We start from the raw sequence: 17847 nt of genomic DNA on the forward strand, positions 1-17847 counted from the left end.
TTAGATGGTTAGCGGTTAATTCCTGAGGATGTGCAGAATTCCCTGTAAAACAATGCGAGAAGGAAACCACGTTGCTAGTGAAAGGGATTGATTATGAGACACTGCATCTCCGAAGCTTCGAGTGCAGCGAACAGTAACTCTTTGTTGAGGTTTGCTGCCAAGCCAATTCTGTTGCTATTCTGAAAGCTGCAGGAGTCATGTGATTTCTTATGGGTTTGGAGGAAAAACAATTTTTCCCTGTTTTTGCAAAATGCTGCCCTTATCTTTTGATGCATGCAGTGTTTTTTTACTAGCTTCTATAGCTAAATTTTTGCATTAATTCCTGTATAAGAAGCAACTTCAGAATAATATTACATAGTTCCTATTTCTATAATAGCCTAGCTGTTGTGGAAAAGCCAAAGTGTTGGTGGATCAAACTACAGCTCCTAGCAGGTAGTTCTTCCCTCTGACTATTATTTTTAAGAAACCAGAACAAGTTCTTCAGGGATTATTTGACTGTGGATCCTTCTTCTGTAGTTCTTGTTGTTGGAGACAGCTTGAAGGACCGGGACACAAGGTGATAGCAAGTAAAAATTAATAGAATAAGGTCTGATGTGTAAAAAAGCTTAAAACACCATTTCCTTTCTTCTGCACTCCGTAAGCTTTCCCGGAAAAGCAACTTCTGTAGTTCTTCCCCCCACCCTTGTAGAAATCATGAGAAGGAAGAAGAGTAGGAATCGGAAACTTCTTTCCATCGTCCCATTTTCCTCTTGCTTTAGGCTATTTGCTTTGCATCATCAGCTCTGTGTTGTAGTGAATGGTGTCTTGCAGGGGCCATTTTTTGCTAACAACTTCTGCAGTAGCGTGATGGCTGTTTTATTGTGTTGAACTTGATTTTTATAGTCCATTGAAATGACTATTAAAATATAGCTGTGACATTAAGCTTGCTGCTGCACTGCTGTAGAAATGCTTAGTGAAAGACAGCCTCTCTGCAAAATTATGTTGGGTGCAATAAAGACCTGCTGCAATGGCAAGGGAAAAGCTTGAAAAAACATGACTGATGCTTTGGGCGTTCCCTGTCTTCAGAAGGAGCGAAAATGAGCGGTGTTTTTGGTTGTTTTTTTGTTGGCCAAAATCTTCATGCAGATGTAGCTGGGCTTCATTGGTTCTCGGTTTTGTGCAGCAGCAGAAGGCTGAAAAATGTTTTTTTCATAAATATTAGACCCGTGAAACTCCTGCTTCATCCCATGAGCAGCTAAGTGTGGAGGGACTTGCTGTGTTCATGATCCGTTACCGATCTTTCACCCGACTGGTCTAAAAACTACTGCTTTGAACAGTTTGGCACGTTATATACCCCACTTGAACACCAAATTGAAGCTTGTGTTTGGGCAGGCTTTTACAGTAGTAGCGCCTGTGCCATTTTAGCCCAGAGCGTGGGACTGGGAAGGACTTTAGTGGTTTGCCTGCGTTGCAGGCATGACTCTAATTGTCCCTTTCCTAAACTGGCTTTAGGATCGAGTTTGGTACGTCTGGGGATCGTTGTACCTGCCCCTGTGATTGGAAGGATAATTTTGGGATGCACCGCTCTAATTGGGATCCTCCAAGGCTGTCGTTAAAGTCCGTTTAAGTTGCTGTGACCCTGCCTTGCCTGGCCAGGCGTCGCTGCCTTCTCCGTCCTGTCGCTACCGTTTCTCCGATGGCTCTGCGCGTTACCTAAGGAGGGAAGATGCCCTGCAGGAAGAGCAACCGGTGTCTGAGCAGGCCGAAGCCCTTGCCGCAGGCCCTGAGGGGTCAGATGAGGACCGGTGCGGTGCGAGGGAAGGGACGGTAGTGTGCAGCCAGAGGCAGCTCCGGAGGAATGGGTGGGGAGCTGTAGCAGTGCCAGCTTAGTTACTTAGTCTTTTGTGGAAGCTCGGTCTAATTATATGGCCTAACCTTTACTCCTGACCAGTTTATACGCACTTGATGCTATGCCAGTATTGTCCTTAAGCTGCACTAGTTCCTCCCCCTTGTCAGTGTTTAACTCTTTTCCTGCCTTCTCCAGCGCAAACCTGGATGCGTTTTATGCATAGCAATACTGAAGATTTTGCCAAGATTTCAGGTAGAGGCAGCTTCAGATCTCAGTTTTTAAAAGCGTGGGCGTCCTTCCCTTGGCTGTACCGAGGCGAGGTCAGATTGGTGCGTGCTAAAGCGCTGTCCTTGTCCTCTTTGAGGATGTTGCTGATCGGTCCAGCGCAGCAAGAGCCCAGTTCCTGCTCCTCAGTGTCCACCGGCGACATGCAGCACTCGGACGGCGTCGGGATGTGCGGCAGCCCGAGGCTGTTAAGCAGCTTGAACTAGTCAGAGCAGTAGTGTAGGAGCTGAGAGGGGAGCAGGGAAGAAGGTGGCACGTGTGGGTAATACAGCTCTGCTACCAGGCAGCGGGTGAGGGCAGGAGTAAGGCAGCTAGCATTAGTTTTGTTCTTGGAAAATGAAGTCTGTGAAGAGATAAACAGTAAGAAAGAGGTAATGAAGTGTGTGGAAGCAAAAGTATCCACGGGCACAACTTCACCATGGTGAAGCTGTTGCTGCTGAGGGACAAATTCCTGCTTTGTGTTGCAAGTTAATGGGGAATGTGAAAGTTGCCTGAATTCAAGGGAACATCAGAACTGACTGACTTTGCGATTCTGTTACCACTAGACAGATGCCAAGACATCTGGCTCTAGATGATGATAGCCATTTTTCTGAACTGGCATCTTGCTTTCCTGCAAAAGCCAGTCTTAAGAGCTTGAGGTGGCACGATTACTTCTTGCATACAATGTGTTTCAGTTAATGGACTTGTTAATATTGAAAATTGATCTGAATTTTCTTGATTGGCTTGCTTCTTGTTAGCCGTACGTTATAGCACATTATTAATGCTTTTAGAGTCAATAACTTCTTGAAATTAGTTTCAGCTTTATGCCCTCGGTACTCAGTGTTTGAAGTACTTTGAATACACACGAAGTGGCAAGCAGAAGAGAGAAACCTCTTAAGAGTGAGTTGGTTTCTTTATTTGCAGGGAGCTAATGAAGTGTCTAGCTTAAATGTTGGGAGGAGCAAAACCAAGAGCCTGAACAAGTCTTGAATAGGTCCAGAGCCCTTTTAAAGGGTTTAACTCACATGGTAGTGCACGTAATTTTAAAATTGCACTGTGTACAGAAATAACTTTTAGTAATGGACTCTTTCTTTGCCATATGCTTTTGGGCCACACTGATAGTGGAAGCTGGGACCTTCCAACACAGTCAGTACACCCATTTCAGCATGAAAAAAGAGGACAATGCAGTCTGGATGGTATAAATAGAGTTTCTTAGGGCTTCTCCCTTTTGTTCAGAAATATCATCTGGCTAATTACAAAAGATGGACAATAGCTGGAATATTGAGGAAAAAATTGTGAATCTAACTTGGTGAGATTAGAAATGGCAAAAAATGGGGTGACCTCAGTAATGCGGGAAGAGCAGCACTCAGTATATATGGAGTAGGTTTACTTAACAGAAGCACAGGTGCAAATCCACGTTCCTGAAACTTGGTATTTTCTTCTTTCTTATCCATTAGCCGCAGCTGTAAAGTTAAGAAACTTGCCAAGGTAAGTAATAGAGGAGTAAGGAATTTCTATAACACTGAAAGCACTACTTTGCTTTTAGTAGAAAAATGAGGTAAACCTTCAGATTTCTTTTACTTCTAACAGTGAGATAGCCTCCACCTCTGTAGTTTCAGTCTGCTTTTGTAGAAAAAGCATAATTACCATCTTTAGATTTTCTTTTGAAGACAGTAAAACATAAAGGTGATAATGTGTTAAATGTAGTTTGCTCTCCTTCCAGAGGGTGAGACAATTAATGTAGATTTTAATGCAAAGTAGTTCCAGGGAATACTGTACTGCAGCATTTTTGTGGTATCTTAGGATATCTCAGCCTTCATACTCATCTTCAGTCAGAGGAAAGCTTTTTCAGTATGTGCTGATGTTGCCTTTATTTGCTTTTTCCCTTTCTTCCTGTGTGACCTCTTTCTAATTCTTCTAGTGTTGCACTTCTCATTTTTCTAGTATGCACAGATTAATGAATGCAGCTCTTTAAAGGTGTTTGTTTTGTATTCTCTAGTAGTAAATGGGTTTTAGTGCAATTACTGTAATGCCCTACTCATTGTTCCTTTCTTTATCAACTCCTAGAGTTTAAAAAAAAAAAAAAAGTTCTTTCCTTGCCCCCACTAATCCTTTGGCATTGTATTACTTTTGTATAGGTTTGCTCTGTGGTTTTATTAGAAGGAGGGGGGAAGCAAGAACAGTTTTTACTGGAAGAGTTGCTCAGTCTTTGTCTGAAAGCACAGCTGATGAAGAAAAATATCTTTGGTGATGTTGAAATGTAGCTCTCTTAAGCATAGAATAATACCTTTTACCCTGCTGTCTACACGTATGTGAGATGACTTTAGGATGGTTTTTGTCTTTGTGTGTGTGTGTTCTTGTTGACTGTTTCCTTACCATCTTAGTTCTGCTCATTAAAACAGCGTAGCTGAAACTCCAAATTCACAGCAAATACTGCATTTGCTGAATGCTCTTCAGGTTTCATATCAGCTACCTCCATGTTAACTCAGGAACAAATCGCAATAAACCCATCTGCAACTGTGCTCGTTCAGTACCTATATCAAGAGCCACAGCAATTCTTCGTTAATTGCTGTGTCCTGCAAAATTACTAGATGCTTTTTCTATCATGAAGAGGTTTGGCTGATTCTGTTTTTATCAGCAGGTTAGATGTAATACTGCACCTGAAAGGGTCTGTTTGCAAGCCAATATGAGCATACTTATAATATGGTTGTCAAGGAAACTTGGTATGATTTTACAAATATAGAAGGTCCCCACAACTCTCGATGAAATCAATCACAGTTAACGATGCCTAGAATTGGAAAATAAAGCTCTGTATTTCTTCCTGTACAAATTTGCAACAATACTGTTAAGTATCATCATGGTGGTTGTTTTCTACAAGCCAACCTTTTAAATGTAATTAAACTTTGGGGATATACAGGTGCCCAGGAAATGCATAGCTCATGCCGAAGGCAGCAGAGGGTAACCGCCCTCTTTGTCTTTTTGGAGGTCCCTGCCAGGGTGAGTAGTCCTCTGCTCCCAGAAGGGTTAGAAGTCACTTTCCTGGAGGTCACCTTCATAGGTGACTCCCTTGCTCACTTAAGGCTGATGTCTAGGTACTGGGCTAATTAAGCATGCCGTATGAAACTGATACTTCATCTGTACTGCAGACCATAGTCCGAGTTGACTGCAGTGGCATTGGGGCACAAATGCCTGAATTTATTTCTGTAATGCTTCTGTAGAAAGGCAGCATGTTAGCTCGGGAAGGAGCATCCTTGAGCTTCAGTTACTCTTGGCATCTCTTGAGCGTGGTCTCTTAAGGGGATACATCTACAACAAGAAAGTTAAGGAGAAGAGAAAATACATTGTAAAAAGTATTCTTTTAAATGATAAGCAAAGAGAGTGATTGATTGCAATAGAGAAAAAACTGATCTGTGCCTTTGGAGTTGAGGTTTATTAGAGAAGAAAAAGGTCTGTACAGATGGAGAGCATCAGAATGCTGTATAAGGCAGTGCTAACCAAGAGGTTAACTCGCGCTGTCTAGGTTTAGCTATATATCTTTTGGTGCTTAACCATCCTCCTTATTGCACATGAATCGTCAGAGACTCTTCCAACCTAATTTATGAGATTACATAATTGCATTAACAAAGCAGTGAGCCTTGGTTCCTTATTTAAGCACAACAGAGGGGCCTACGCTTAGATGGTATCAATATTCCTGATGCATCATTTACCTTAAAACTCTCCAAGTTAAAAATTTGTCATACTGAGTACTAGATTTTTCTAAATTAAGCAGAACTTTTTTTTAAGTAAAAAAGGACTTGGAAGTTATAGTTCAGGCTTTTAAATATTTTAAATGGTGACTCAGAATACAGTTGATCAGACAATGTCTTGTAAGCATACCAGTTTCATACTTTATTCTCCAAATTTTGTCTCTTTCCTGAATTAAAGCCTTGCTGTTTGCTCCACTCAAACATTTTATGTCATAACATTTTTAATGTCACTGTACGTATTAAAAAAAAAAAAAAAAAAAGAATTACCCTGGGGGTGAGCAAGCTGTTAGATTATATAGGAGTATGCAGAGCAGTTCAAGCCTTGTTTTGTAATCACCGGGGTGGAATGCACTTCACAGTAATTTTAGTTGTTTGCTTTGTCACCTCTTAATGCCGCTGCAAGTCGGAAATGTCATTTAGGACATGCATGTTCTCATTTAAAGTTAAACCTGTCCCCCGTGGTCACTGCTCCTCACTCAGTTGGGTTCAGGTCGGGGGAGCTGTCACGAGCAGTCAGTGCCATGTGATGGCTGTTCGTCATCTTGCATGAAAAGAGCCGGTCCTTACAGTGAAGCTCCTCTTAGGTGACCCTCCTCCTCATGACAGGCACCCGTTAGCACTCCTGCGTATAAATATTAATGTCCCTTGCTCATAGCTGCCTTTGATTCTCAGTGTTGCTCGGTTTTACTGCTGTAGAAATGGCTAGCTGAAGCGTGGATTTTGTACAAAACTGTCTCTTAATCTGTCGCAGCGTGCGTTTTCCTTGACTCGGATGTCTGGTACCGGACAGCCCGACCGCTCCTGGGGGCCGAGGGTGAGAGGCTCGAGACGGGCTTGGGGTGGACGTGGTGGGCAGCCCCCGGCGCGGTGCCTCGTCACAGCCGTGAGTGTTCGGCAGCGCTAACTGCTCTTTCAAAGACCAAAAATGTGGATTTAGGTGTTGAACTTTAGCTGTCCAAGTTTGACAGACTCGCTCTTGACTGTATAACTTTGTCTTTGCTGGTACGCAGAAGAACTTAGCTGCAGAAAATTCCTGGTGAATGTTATCAAACAGGCTGTCCCTTGTGCTGCTCTTCGGACGGCTGCCATGTGTTCAGCATTGTTCACGTTCCTCTGCTCCGAGCAGTTCAAAATGTTAATTTTTGTTAACGCTTTTCCACAGAGCGCTCTTCTCCTCCAGAACAGCAATTATGGTTTTGAAATGCTACACTTCAGAGAGCTAGCAGGGAGGGGTTTTCTGTCTTTTAATAATGAAAAAGTTAACAGAAACATTAAAACAGGAATAACTAGCTTGGTTTGTTTTGATGTCAATAAAACTGTATCACTTTTAGATTTTTTTTTTTTAGAATCCTCTACTGTTCGCTGTGTCTTCTCTTGTTGTTTCTGTGTCGTCATTTTTATCTTTTTAATGTTTGCACTCATTTTCGTAACTTGTCTAAAAGCAAGAAGAGTACTGTGGAGAGAAAGGATCAGGAATGCATGTCACGTGCTCATTATTCTTAACACCGTAAGTTGGAATCAGATTAAATTCTGCCGGACAAAAATGGTAGCTTGTGGAGACAGAAAATTAAGCTGTGATGTGAAATCTTAGTGTACTGATCCCCTGCCCTGGCCAAACCTAGTTTGCAGCACGTTTCTCAGTTGAGTGTCCTGTAAAGTATTCTGGGCCTTCCTAATTTCAGCGTTTATAGTTTGCAGATTTTTCTTCTGGGAAAGATGGGCAAGAATGGTCTTGGAGTTTGGAAAAACAGCAACAACAAAAAAAAACCCAAAATGTTTTTGAATATCTTCTGAAGATGATGGTTCCCGTGTCATTTCATTGGTGGCTGGGGTTATGCGTCTTTTCCATTTGAGATATCTTTGGTGTTACACCGGGCTACTGTTTTTCAGAGCAAAACAATTTCTAGTCTTTCCAAAATTACTCCCTGGCCAGAACTGAACTCTGGCAAAGCGTGAGCGATGTAGAGGTTGACGGCTGTGGGGTGTGAGCGATTTCCATCGGTTGCTTCCAGCGTTTGTTCCCATCGTTGGCTTGGTCGCAGGCTGAAGGCGTGCCTCCAGGAAGGATCCGAGGAGGGTTCAGCTGGGCCGACGTGAGCAGAGGCTTGCGGTGGTTCTGCGGAGCCGCGATGAGCGGGCTCTGCTGTAGGGAGCTAGCTGGGACTCCCAATAGACAATAAACTCCCTTTTCCAATGTACACGCTGACCAGCTTTGCTATTAGATACATCTAAACAAATCTGAGAAGTCTTTTCACTTAGTCCAAAATCCTTTCTTCACTTTTTCCGGTCTTTAGTATTGATATTAACTGCAAGTAGCGTGAATATACTTCAGGTATCTTTTAAAGGTTATGGCTCTTGCTGTTTACACTCGGTGGTGAGACCCCAGGCTTTTTCTGAATTGAGTACTGGAGCAAGGAGGCAATTGACATTTTATTGTCGTTGCTCGTGGTGTTTGCGACTCCAAGCGATTCAGAAATGTCCGCAAAACACGTGCGTTCGGTAAACTTCCACGTTGTGGTGGTGCTTACCTTTGAGCAACGGAGGAGAAAAAGGCCCCAGACTACTTCTATAGCTTGTGTTTGATCATTTATCCCGTATCCAGAAGATACTGTTAGTCACAGGACAACACTGTCGGACACTGTCAGGGCTTGCTAAGGTGTGAAATATGGTAGCTTGATTATGATATTATAAAACGAGGGATATGACTGGTCTCCCCCAAGAATATCGTTGGATTAATGCATTTACCTCTGGCATTTATGACTTCTTCAGTCCTTTCATTTTGAAGTGTAGTATTCATGTAGTAAATCTATGAAGTGTGACTGAGAAATTAATCCTTAATATTGTTTATAAAGGTGAGAATTTTCTAAAAACACTTTATAGGTGTTTTTGTGTGTTAAGCTGACAGTGAAACAGTGCAGTTTATTGCAGAGCTGTATAAAATTGGCACAAAATACTGGAAGACAGACAAATTCAATGAAAAATTAATTGAATGTATTTTTTATGAAGAAGTAAAGGTATTATAACTGGAGTGAAAGACTGTCTTTAAAAAGTGGCTGTGTGGCTTTTTTTAGACTTGTTACAAGGGGAAGTATTAGTGGATCTAAAAAGCTTGACCCAATATAGCCAGATATTATACAGAAAAGTTGTCAGTGGCGATAGTGAATAATAAAATCGAGTGTGCAGGGAAAAAAAAATCTTTGATATTATGTTGTCATATATATGCTAATAGCAGTATTTTCTTTGCCTAGCTCTTTACAACTATGACGCGAGGGGACCAGATGAACTTTCCTTACAAATAGGTGACACCGTACACATACTAGAAACGTATGAAGGTAAGCTTTCAAAAGTTGCATCTAATAACACTGTTTTTTGTAATTTACATTTCCTTTGGACTTTATCTTCCTGTCCTGTCAGGTGATGAATTGCTTGCTTCTTGCTAAAGGACAAAATGTTATTTTTAATGAACATAGAATTAACCAGGGCTTGATGTGAATGAGCAAGAGTGTGGTAGGTACCTGATGAATAACCATTTCCTTTTCCATGAAAGATGAATGTTCTCACAGCTTTATTTATATGGATCAATTGCATCATCTATTGTATCGTTAGAGAAATGATAGATGTTTTCCAGATACCCTCAGATAATGCAAAAGAGCCTGCTTCTAAAAGAAGTCTTAATCTGAATTTGAAAGTCACCTGGGTCCTAAATTATTTATCTCTCTCTCATAAAATGGATGTGCGTTAGTGCCATTGACTGATTTCGGGCTTTTCAGATGCTTTGCTTGTTTTGATATGAAGCTGTAGCAGCGTTATATGTGCCAAAGTCTTTCCTCCTTGATCCATGTAAAAGCAAACTTGAATGAAGAGTATGGTAATCAAGAGACTGTGAAAATTGTCATGTTTTTCTGCTCTTGCAGATCCAGTACTGAACCAAGTGAAATAACTGCTCTGTTGTTATACCCTTGAATCTAGATTTTTGTAGCCTGCTGTAGTTTGGAAAGGTATAAGTAACATCGTGAAAACAAAGTAAACTCTCTTTATTTAAAATATTGTAACACTTTTTGCTTTGAAAATGTGATTTACCTTAATATGTTGGTTTAACTTGTTTGTTTCTCTAAATATTGATCTTTTGGTATATCTCTATGGTAAATTTTCTGTGTCAGCTTGAATAGGATTTCTATTGTTATATCTACTAAAATAAACAATGTTGCTATATCAACAGAAGTGACTAACTTTGCTCATCACTACCTGCCAAGTGAACTTGCTCATTGTTCTTAAGTATTTTCTTACAGAATTCAGCCTGCCTCAGTAATAATTTCCCTTTGACGCTGCACAAAGTAATCTTTCCATTATCCAGTGTTATATGCTTTAACAAATATCTAATAATGAGCAAATTTTAAATGCAAACAAGATGATTTATATGTTGTTGTGCAGTTATATACTGTAGATTTATTTAAAGAAAGTGAGAAACTTTGAATTCTGAATAGCATAGCTGACACCATGTCAAGTCGTGAATGGTGCTACCTTAATGGGACAGTGGAGATGACTCATTTTTCACCTAGACTTGAACAACAGAAAGACCTTTATGCTCTCATCTAATGGCTGTTAGGCTTCAGGCACATGGGATGAGTTCATGTTAAAAGAAATGCAAATAAATTAGTGTTCTTCCAAACATTTTACACAATGATTAATCATTATCTACCTGCTGTGATGGGAAATGAGAGGCCATAATTCTTACCTCTTTTGTTCACAGAGCTGCCGTTATTAGGTAATTATTTGAGCTTTTTGATCTCCAAGTTCCTGTACACAAAATATGCCTAGATTGTGCCCCAGGAGGTTTCTTAGCGTCTGCACTAGTTTTGCTTCCAGGTGTCCTAGTGGGACCTTCCCTGTCATCACTCCTGTCCGTGTTGGGACTCTGTTCCCTTAGGATGCAGTGGAATGCGCTGGTCTGAACAACCCCCCCAAATAATAGGGCGGTGAGGGCAGCAAAGTCACTTGAAGAGTCAAGGGAATTATTTTCCAGTAATAAATACAAACCCGTAAGTTTTTCAAATTACTTCAATAAAGATTGAATTATTTCTTTTATTTAAAATGATGGTGTCGGCCTTTAAAGGAATACCAAATACCTTGTCAAGGTAACAGCACAGTAAATCGGTGCAGAATTCAAGAGAAATAGCAGCAAGTGCTAGTGAGAAATAACAGCAACAGCTAGTGCCCTTTGCATATCTTTCACAACTTGAACTCACAGATATTTCATTGGTCGCTTTTCCTATTTGGGCATTTACTTGGATGCATATTTCAAGCCATTAAATCCCATAATATTTGTTAAGGAAGTGGCTAGAACACATAACTAAGCCACTTAAAAGCTCAGGTCACTCCGGAAAATATTTATGGCATTAGCTGGTTTCCTCTCACTGGCATTTGTGTGAAACTGTATTTGTTAATAAATAGACTCAGGAGGATCTGCAGTTCTGTGCTGTGTACTTAAGTGTTAGATGTTGAGTGTGGTTTTTTTGGACTTTCAGAAGTCCAAACTACAGAGGCTTCAAAATCAAGAACTGAAGTTAGAGAGTGCCACAATTGTAGTTGATATGTGTATTTGGGTACCTTTTCTAATGTCATTAACTCACACGTGCACACACATCCCTCCCCTGCTTTCTACACCTTGCTTTGTTTGGTGTGGCGGATTAGATACCACTCGCCTAAAACAGCACTTATCTGATACTTGTTTTTTTTTCTTTTTGCCTGGAATCTGATAACAAAAAGATTTATTGTGCTTTGAAGAAAAATAATAATTTGTGACCTTAATGTGAATATTTCACATTTTTGAGAGACTTAGTCATCTTTGCATTGCTTAGCTGCATGTAGAAGAGAACTATCATCATGTAACAGAAAACTAAGAAATGGAGTAGAGTTTTTATGTTTTGGGTAGTCAGTTGGAGATTATTTCTTTCCCTCCTCATATATTTAAATTACATAGCCCTTAAAAGCCATCAAGGCATGGCTCGGTGCCTTCAGTGGAATCAGTGAGAGTTTGGCTCCTTGAGAATCGGACTCCCTATTGCATGGTTATGGGCTTGATATCCAGAAAGAGGAACGCTTAGGTGGTGGCTGCCAGTGAAGAGCCTGGCTGGACTTGCCCAGCTCCACTGGGACCTCTGCGACGGAGCGGGACTGTAACCAGTTCTCCAAGGCAGGTTTTGGCTGCTCTCTTACCTGCAGTCTCACGTATCTCTTGCTGCTTGCTACAAAGCTTCTCCAGCAAAGAAACCAGCGTTCCTATAGGGATGCACTACAGCTGCAGATTAAAAAGCTACACAGTGAGGAAGGCAATGTTCTGGGTTGGGCAGCAGCTCAGCAGACAGAGGAAAAGGGATTGAGTAATCAAAGAACACATAGCGCATGTGAGCAGAGGGTCTGAATTAAGGCAGTTTTAATTATGGGGTTTAGCATCAGAAATGCTGATCTTCAGTCTTCCTGTAACATAACTGTAAAATGTAAATTTCTTGGTTTATTCATGTAAAACTGAGGAAAAATATCTGAATTTAATCCTTCAGTAAGATTGAGATCCTTGCGTTGCCTCTGGCAAACAAAATTCTTTGTCCTCGTGTTTTGCGCCTGAAGCAGGAACTGTGGACGCTCATTTTGGCTTCAGTCTTCGTTGGTATTTGCCAAAAGCCATGGCCGGGTGAGATGTAAGATCGTCGCAGCCTCTGTAGGGAGGCGAACTGTGACAGTTGCAGATGCCAGGTTGAAAGAAGACAGCGTTAACCATTCCCGGGTGATTAGGGAGGGCACAGGGCTGCGAGGCAGCGCGAGGTCAGGGAATCGGAGTACCTGCTGCTTTGCTGCTGGGGAGGAGGCTGAAAAATCCTGCACGCTTGAGACCTTAATTTGCATTTCTGGTCCCAGAGTCTAGACTAATGAATTCTTCAGCCTTGAATTCTGTTCCTACCCAAAGGCTTCGTTGTGTTTTTTCTCTCTTGCTCCATTTGATCCCACCTTGCTCTCCCCTGTGTCCTGATCTCTGAGGGGGGCAACACAGCATACGTGCACATGCTTAGCGGTACAGAAACCCTGCTTGCATGTGAGCGCTGCAGGTAGATGTGGCAGTGCGTGTGTAGGTCTGTGCTGAACCCAGATAAAATCATACTGTGCTCTAAAAGCTGTGGAGCACTGCTGTGTTCACCCGTGGCTTCCCCGAGGTGCCGAGTAGGAAGGAGCGAGGCATGATGCAGGCAGACTGCAATGTAAAGTAGAAAATGCAAGCTTGCAAGCAAGTCCGCACCAAATTGGGGGCAGTATCCACAAGAGATCCCTTCTGACTCGTCTGGTGCAGTGTCTTCTGGGGGGTGAAATTAGGGTAGTTTGTAGAAATCCTCTTTTGTTTTTGGCTGCCCGGTCACACTGCAGTGCAGTGGCCTGAGAAGCCCTCATCAGTAGGTGGATCTCTTCTTTTCGACGTTTTGCAGAGCTGGTCCTTACCCCAGTGCTCTGGGGCATCGCGTGAGTAACGTGACGCATGTAACCCTTCCTCCCCGATTAATTATCCATTGGTAGGCTCTGATTTTTGTTGTTTTTTTTCCCTCTTCTCCAGTTGTTTTTCTGAAGCTGTTCTGACACCTCAGTGCAGGTTGATACATGTTCATATTCTCGATATTATGCCAGGCCCTTTCGTCAGGACTTTGGCCTGCTTTTGTATTTTGGTGTGGGAATGCCGCTGTAAATCCCAAAGTATTTTTTTTTTTGCTATTGAGATGACAAAAGGCTGATCTATATTTGAGAACTTGCATTTGTTAAATTTGTTTTTAAATCAAACTAGTTGCACAGTGCGCATTTCTAGAGTGAATGCTCTTCAGTTGATTTTGGTTTTGTTGGTAAATTGCTAATTGAAGTGAAAGTGACCTTGCTTGAGAGTGACGGTTATACGCGTAAGGTGACGTGCTGTCTCTGTTATGTCGTGTTCTCCAGCAGCCCGTCCATACGTCATCGCACTGGTTTTCTAGCTTTTAAAGAAATCTTGGTTTAAGCGATGCTATTAACTCTACAGAGAATTGAAATTCGGTTCGTTTTGTGTGTACGAGGGGGGAAGTGTGATTGGAAACAAGGCTGAGGTGCTGTTGAGCTGGGGAGGAACACATTAGGTGACATTAACAAACCCTTTAATGCTTTTCTGCTTTCTTCCTCCTAGGTTGGTACAGAGGTTATACACTAAGAAAAAAATCCAAAAAGGTAGGTTGTCCTGTTGTAGTAGAGTGTTCATTTTTCTCTTGGACAAAGATGTATTATGGCATTGGATGTGTTATGTGTTCATTACAACTGCGATCAGATGCAGTGCATTACTACGTGATAAGAACTTACCCCGTGTCCACTGGTCCCTAATGACTGTTTGTGTGTGGTCTGAACCTGGAGTAAATGAACGTTTCCAGTTAACTGAAACTGCTTTCGGTGAAGCCTGAAAGCTGACTTGGATGTCTAGTGTTTCTGCAGTGTAAGCAGGTGTATATTATGTACAGTCAATGTGGAATGGTTGATGTGCATCAGCTCGTTTACTGCAATAACTTGTTTAGTGCACCAGAGCCTTTACTTCGGTAAAAAGTTAAGTGAGAACTTTTGCAGAACTTTACATTTTAGTTGGTCTGTTTAAGGGCTGATGGCTTGCTTAATGTCTGTTAAATAATGCATTACTCATAAAAGGCAGTTGCCTCTTGGAAAATGGTAAGGAGATCTACACTGTGATTTTCAGCCCTTCTCTGTGAGAGGTGGCGTCATCTTCTACAGCGTAATTTTTGCCTTGTTGTTAGGCTTTAAGCGTGCATAAAGGGCTGCTGTTCATAGCAGCGTTTTTTGGTGGTGGTGGGGAACTAAATAGCAGAAATATTGCTTATAATATTGCATTTTAGTTTTTAGAGTTTTATAGCAGTAATTAACCAGAATTAAAAGACTTATATTTCTGGTTCTTTTGTCATTTCAGAATGAGAAACTAACATGTTTGCATACAGAATCGGATTTTGAGTTGTTTCTGCATGTCTAAAAGTAAAGAAAGAGTTTTATGGTTAATCCTGCCCACTTCCTAACAAGGCCTGTTTTATGTTTTTTTTTCCTATTATAATTTTTTGTGATATGCTTATTTATTTATTTTTAAGGAAATATTTCACAAATATGCCTTATTCAGCCTAAGCAGCAATGACACATTCCTGTTGGCTGAAATTAATTCCAGGTGTTGCTGCATTTGCTTGGCTGCAGTTAAATGTAGTCGGATTTGCTTGCTTTTTTTATTCCCCCCTCAGGCTAAAAGGAAAATTATACAGTGGTACCGTACCTATTTGCAAGCCTTAAAATGTGAATTTTGATAAAGTTCTTTAAGTGTAAGATGTAAGTGTACTTGCTCATATAAAATGGGAAGATACAGCGTTCATGTGAAAGGATGAGTGTGTTGTTCCTCATGCTGTGAAACAGATATGCCTCTCGCGCATACCCTTCGGGATGCAGGCAAGGGTGAAGCAGAGTATGTTCCTGCTTTCGCTCTTGCTTCGCCTCTGTCTTTTCCCTCCACTATTTGCTGCTTAAGAAGTGGAGCAAAGTGGCTGGCCTTCCCCTCCGTGTAGCGTTATAATCTGGATTTCTTGTTTTTTCTGTCTCTTCTTGGCCGGTGCTCTGAGCCCTCTAATCGTCTGCGTGTGTCTGCCTTGATGTCCCATTCCTTCCTCTTTTTCTCCTGAAATTCTCGCCTGTTCTTGTGTGTGGCTCTTCCTTGTGGGTCACCACTCTCTGCACCCTTCTTTATTATCTGCGCCCAAGCTTTACAACTGAGTGCTGGGTTTTAGTCTGCTGTTATGCACACAAGTATAGTTTTTCTGAGAATGATGTAGAAAACTAGAATGAGTAATTTGTGCTCCCCACCCCCAAGTTTGTGTAGCATCCTAAGAATTTCTTGTTTGCTTTCCCAAGTAAGAAAACTGAACCACCAGCTCTAAAAGATGAGGTGGAAGAAACTTACTTCCTCAGCTTGACTTGAAATTATTTCTTAATATGTGCTTGCACTATTTTGAAAATAAATATTATTTTATTTCTAAAATCTTGAGGTAGAGCATATATTTTTCAGAAAAGCAGTATTGGTCTCTTGAAGTACTGTTGATCAAAGAGCTATTTGGCTTGCAAAGCTAGCGGGAGGTTAATGATATGAGACGGTATATAGCAAAATTCAAGTCTGCATACTGTAGGTTGCAGTGAAGGATGGTTGTGTTCTCCATGTGCGCGCATCTGAGCCAGGCAGCCCAGTATCGTGTGATGTTCTCACATAGGCTCCCAGTTATAGGAGACACTGTAAATGTTGGGAAAACGCTGGGAGGGAGAAGAGGCATCTCCTGTCTCATGTCTAACCAAGCCTTCTTCTCCTACTAGAACAGGCAGCAGGACCTGGATTTGGGGAGAAATGTCACTTTGGAGAAAGCCTGTATAAAGTGACTTGTTCATACTTTGAAAAGCAAGTCTATTTTAGTTTGAATCTGTATATAGTCATCCGGGGACCTGGGGAAACTAAGGCAAACTGTACCTTAACTGAGGGGGAGACACTCCTTTGCAGGGCCACTTACAGCAGGGTATCTCTGCTGCTTTGTTCAACGTTGTGAAGATAAGCTTAAAAACACTGACTCTCCATATTTTTCTTTCATTTTTACTAATGTTGCCAAACCTTCTTGAAAGGACATACAATACAAAGCTTAAATGTTGCAAATTTAAAAACAAAAAGTTCTAATCTGTTGCTTAAGAGGACGTGAACAGCTCTCTATGCAGACCTGGCAATGTGTTTTGGCACGTTGTCAGGTAATAGATAATGTTATGTGCATCTGGTTACTTAAAATAATTTTTTCCTCTCTCTCCTCCCCTCTCAAGGGCATATTTCCTGCATCTTATATACATCTTAAGGAAGCAATAGTTGAAGGAAAAGGGTGAGTTTCATTTGAAAATCATGAAAATTCATTTTTTATATGTGTTGATGTAATTTCAGTGCATTCATCAGACGGGCTCGTATTTGCTGCCAGTTAATAAAAGAGCTGATGACCACAGTTTCTTAACTCATAACTGAACTCAAGCTCAAAGGTGCTAATATCAGGGGTGTGTTTGGCTTCTTGGGTAATACAGTGCTTAACTACATCAGCATGTAGCTGAGCTGCAGCATAACCTTTTCTGTTTTAATTTAAAAGCTTCAGATGAGTTAGTAATTTACCAGGGTGTTTCTTGTAACTTTTATTACTCACATGAATAATAATTACTTAGGTTAAACCTGCCCCCGGTTGGAATTCCCTGCTGGAATTCTGTCTTCCAGCGAGGAATTGTTTTTGTGGTTCTCCTGCTGCTTTGCCTGATGTATGTGACTGTAGTCCAGGCTGTTTTTTGTCAGTTAACAGCTGATAAAGTTCAAGTCCTTACATAAATACCAACCATTTCTGGGCATGCCTGTAAAAGTTTGTAAAGTTGATGTAAAAGATGACTTAAAAACAAAAAAAGGAAAAAGGAAAAAAAAGTGGAATGAAATTAATAAAAGATTAGCCAGGTATGAAATGGAGAGAAACAGGATTAAAATATTTTATTCCTTTGTGCCTGATTTATTTTTATACACTGTTAAATATGTAAATGATAAAACTACTAATCATATGATTGCTGCATAATGACATCTTTCTTGCTGATTACCAAACTGCCTTTAAGTACTCTGCTTCTGAGATATTAAAAGATCTTGCTGTTGTTTTAAAATTATGTGCCACCCAAGTATGAAACAAGTCATACAGATAGTTAATGTTAATGACTTGCATGCTTGAATATTTTTTATTAAGACCAATAGTTTGAAAAACTGCTTTGCTATCATGATGTTGCACGTGCTGCATATCTGGCTTTCATCTTTATTGCTTCCTGTAAAATTGGTGTTTCAGTAACAAATGGCATGGGGAGGTATTGCTTGAGCTCAATGGCATAGTCTCAGCCCACTGAAGTATCCTTTAAGTCGCGTGAAAC

At 41.0% G+C, this 17847-nt stretch overlaps 1 protein-coding gene across 2 annotated transcripts in view; it reads left to right on the plus strand.

Moving 5' to 3' along the window:
- The window catches only part of DOCK1 (dedicator of cytokinesis 1), a 299358-nt gene that overhangs the window by 14966 nt on the left and 266545 nt on the right, over positions 1 to 17847 (plus strand). For both annotated transcript variants that reach the window (XM_026115844.2, XM_026115845.2), the window contains exons 2-4: positions 9087 to 9170; positions 14030 to 14070; positions 16732 to 16787. In XM_026115844.2, the coding sequence (XP_025971629.2) occupies positions 9087 to 9170; positions 14030 to 14070; positions 16732 to 16787 (181 nt within the window). The remainder of the gene's footprint in view (positions 1 to 9086; positions 9171 to 14029; positions 14071 to 16731; positions 16788 to 17847) is intronic.

The sequence above is a fragment of the Dromaius novaehollandiae genome, chromosome 6, assembly GCF_036370855.1.
Source record: "Dromaius novaehollandiae isolate bDroNov1 chromosome 6, bDroNov1.hap1, whole genome shotgun sequence".
NCBI classification, from domain to species: domain Eukaryota; kingdom Metazoa; phylum Chordata; class Aves; order Casuariiformes; family Dromaiidae; genus Dromaius; species Dromaius novaehollandiae.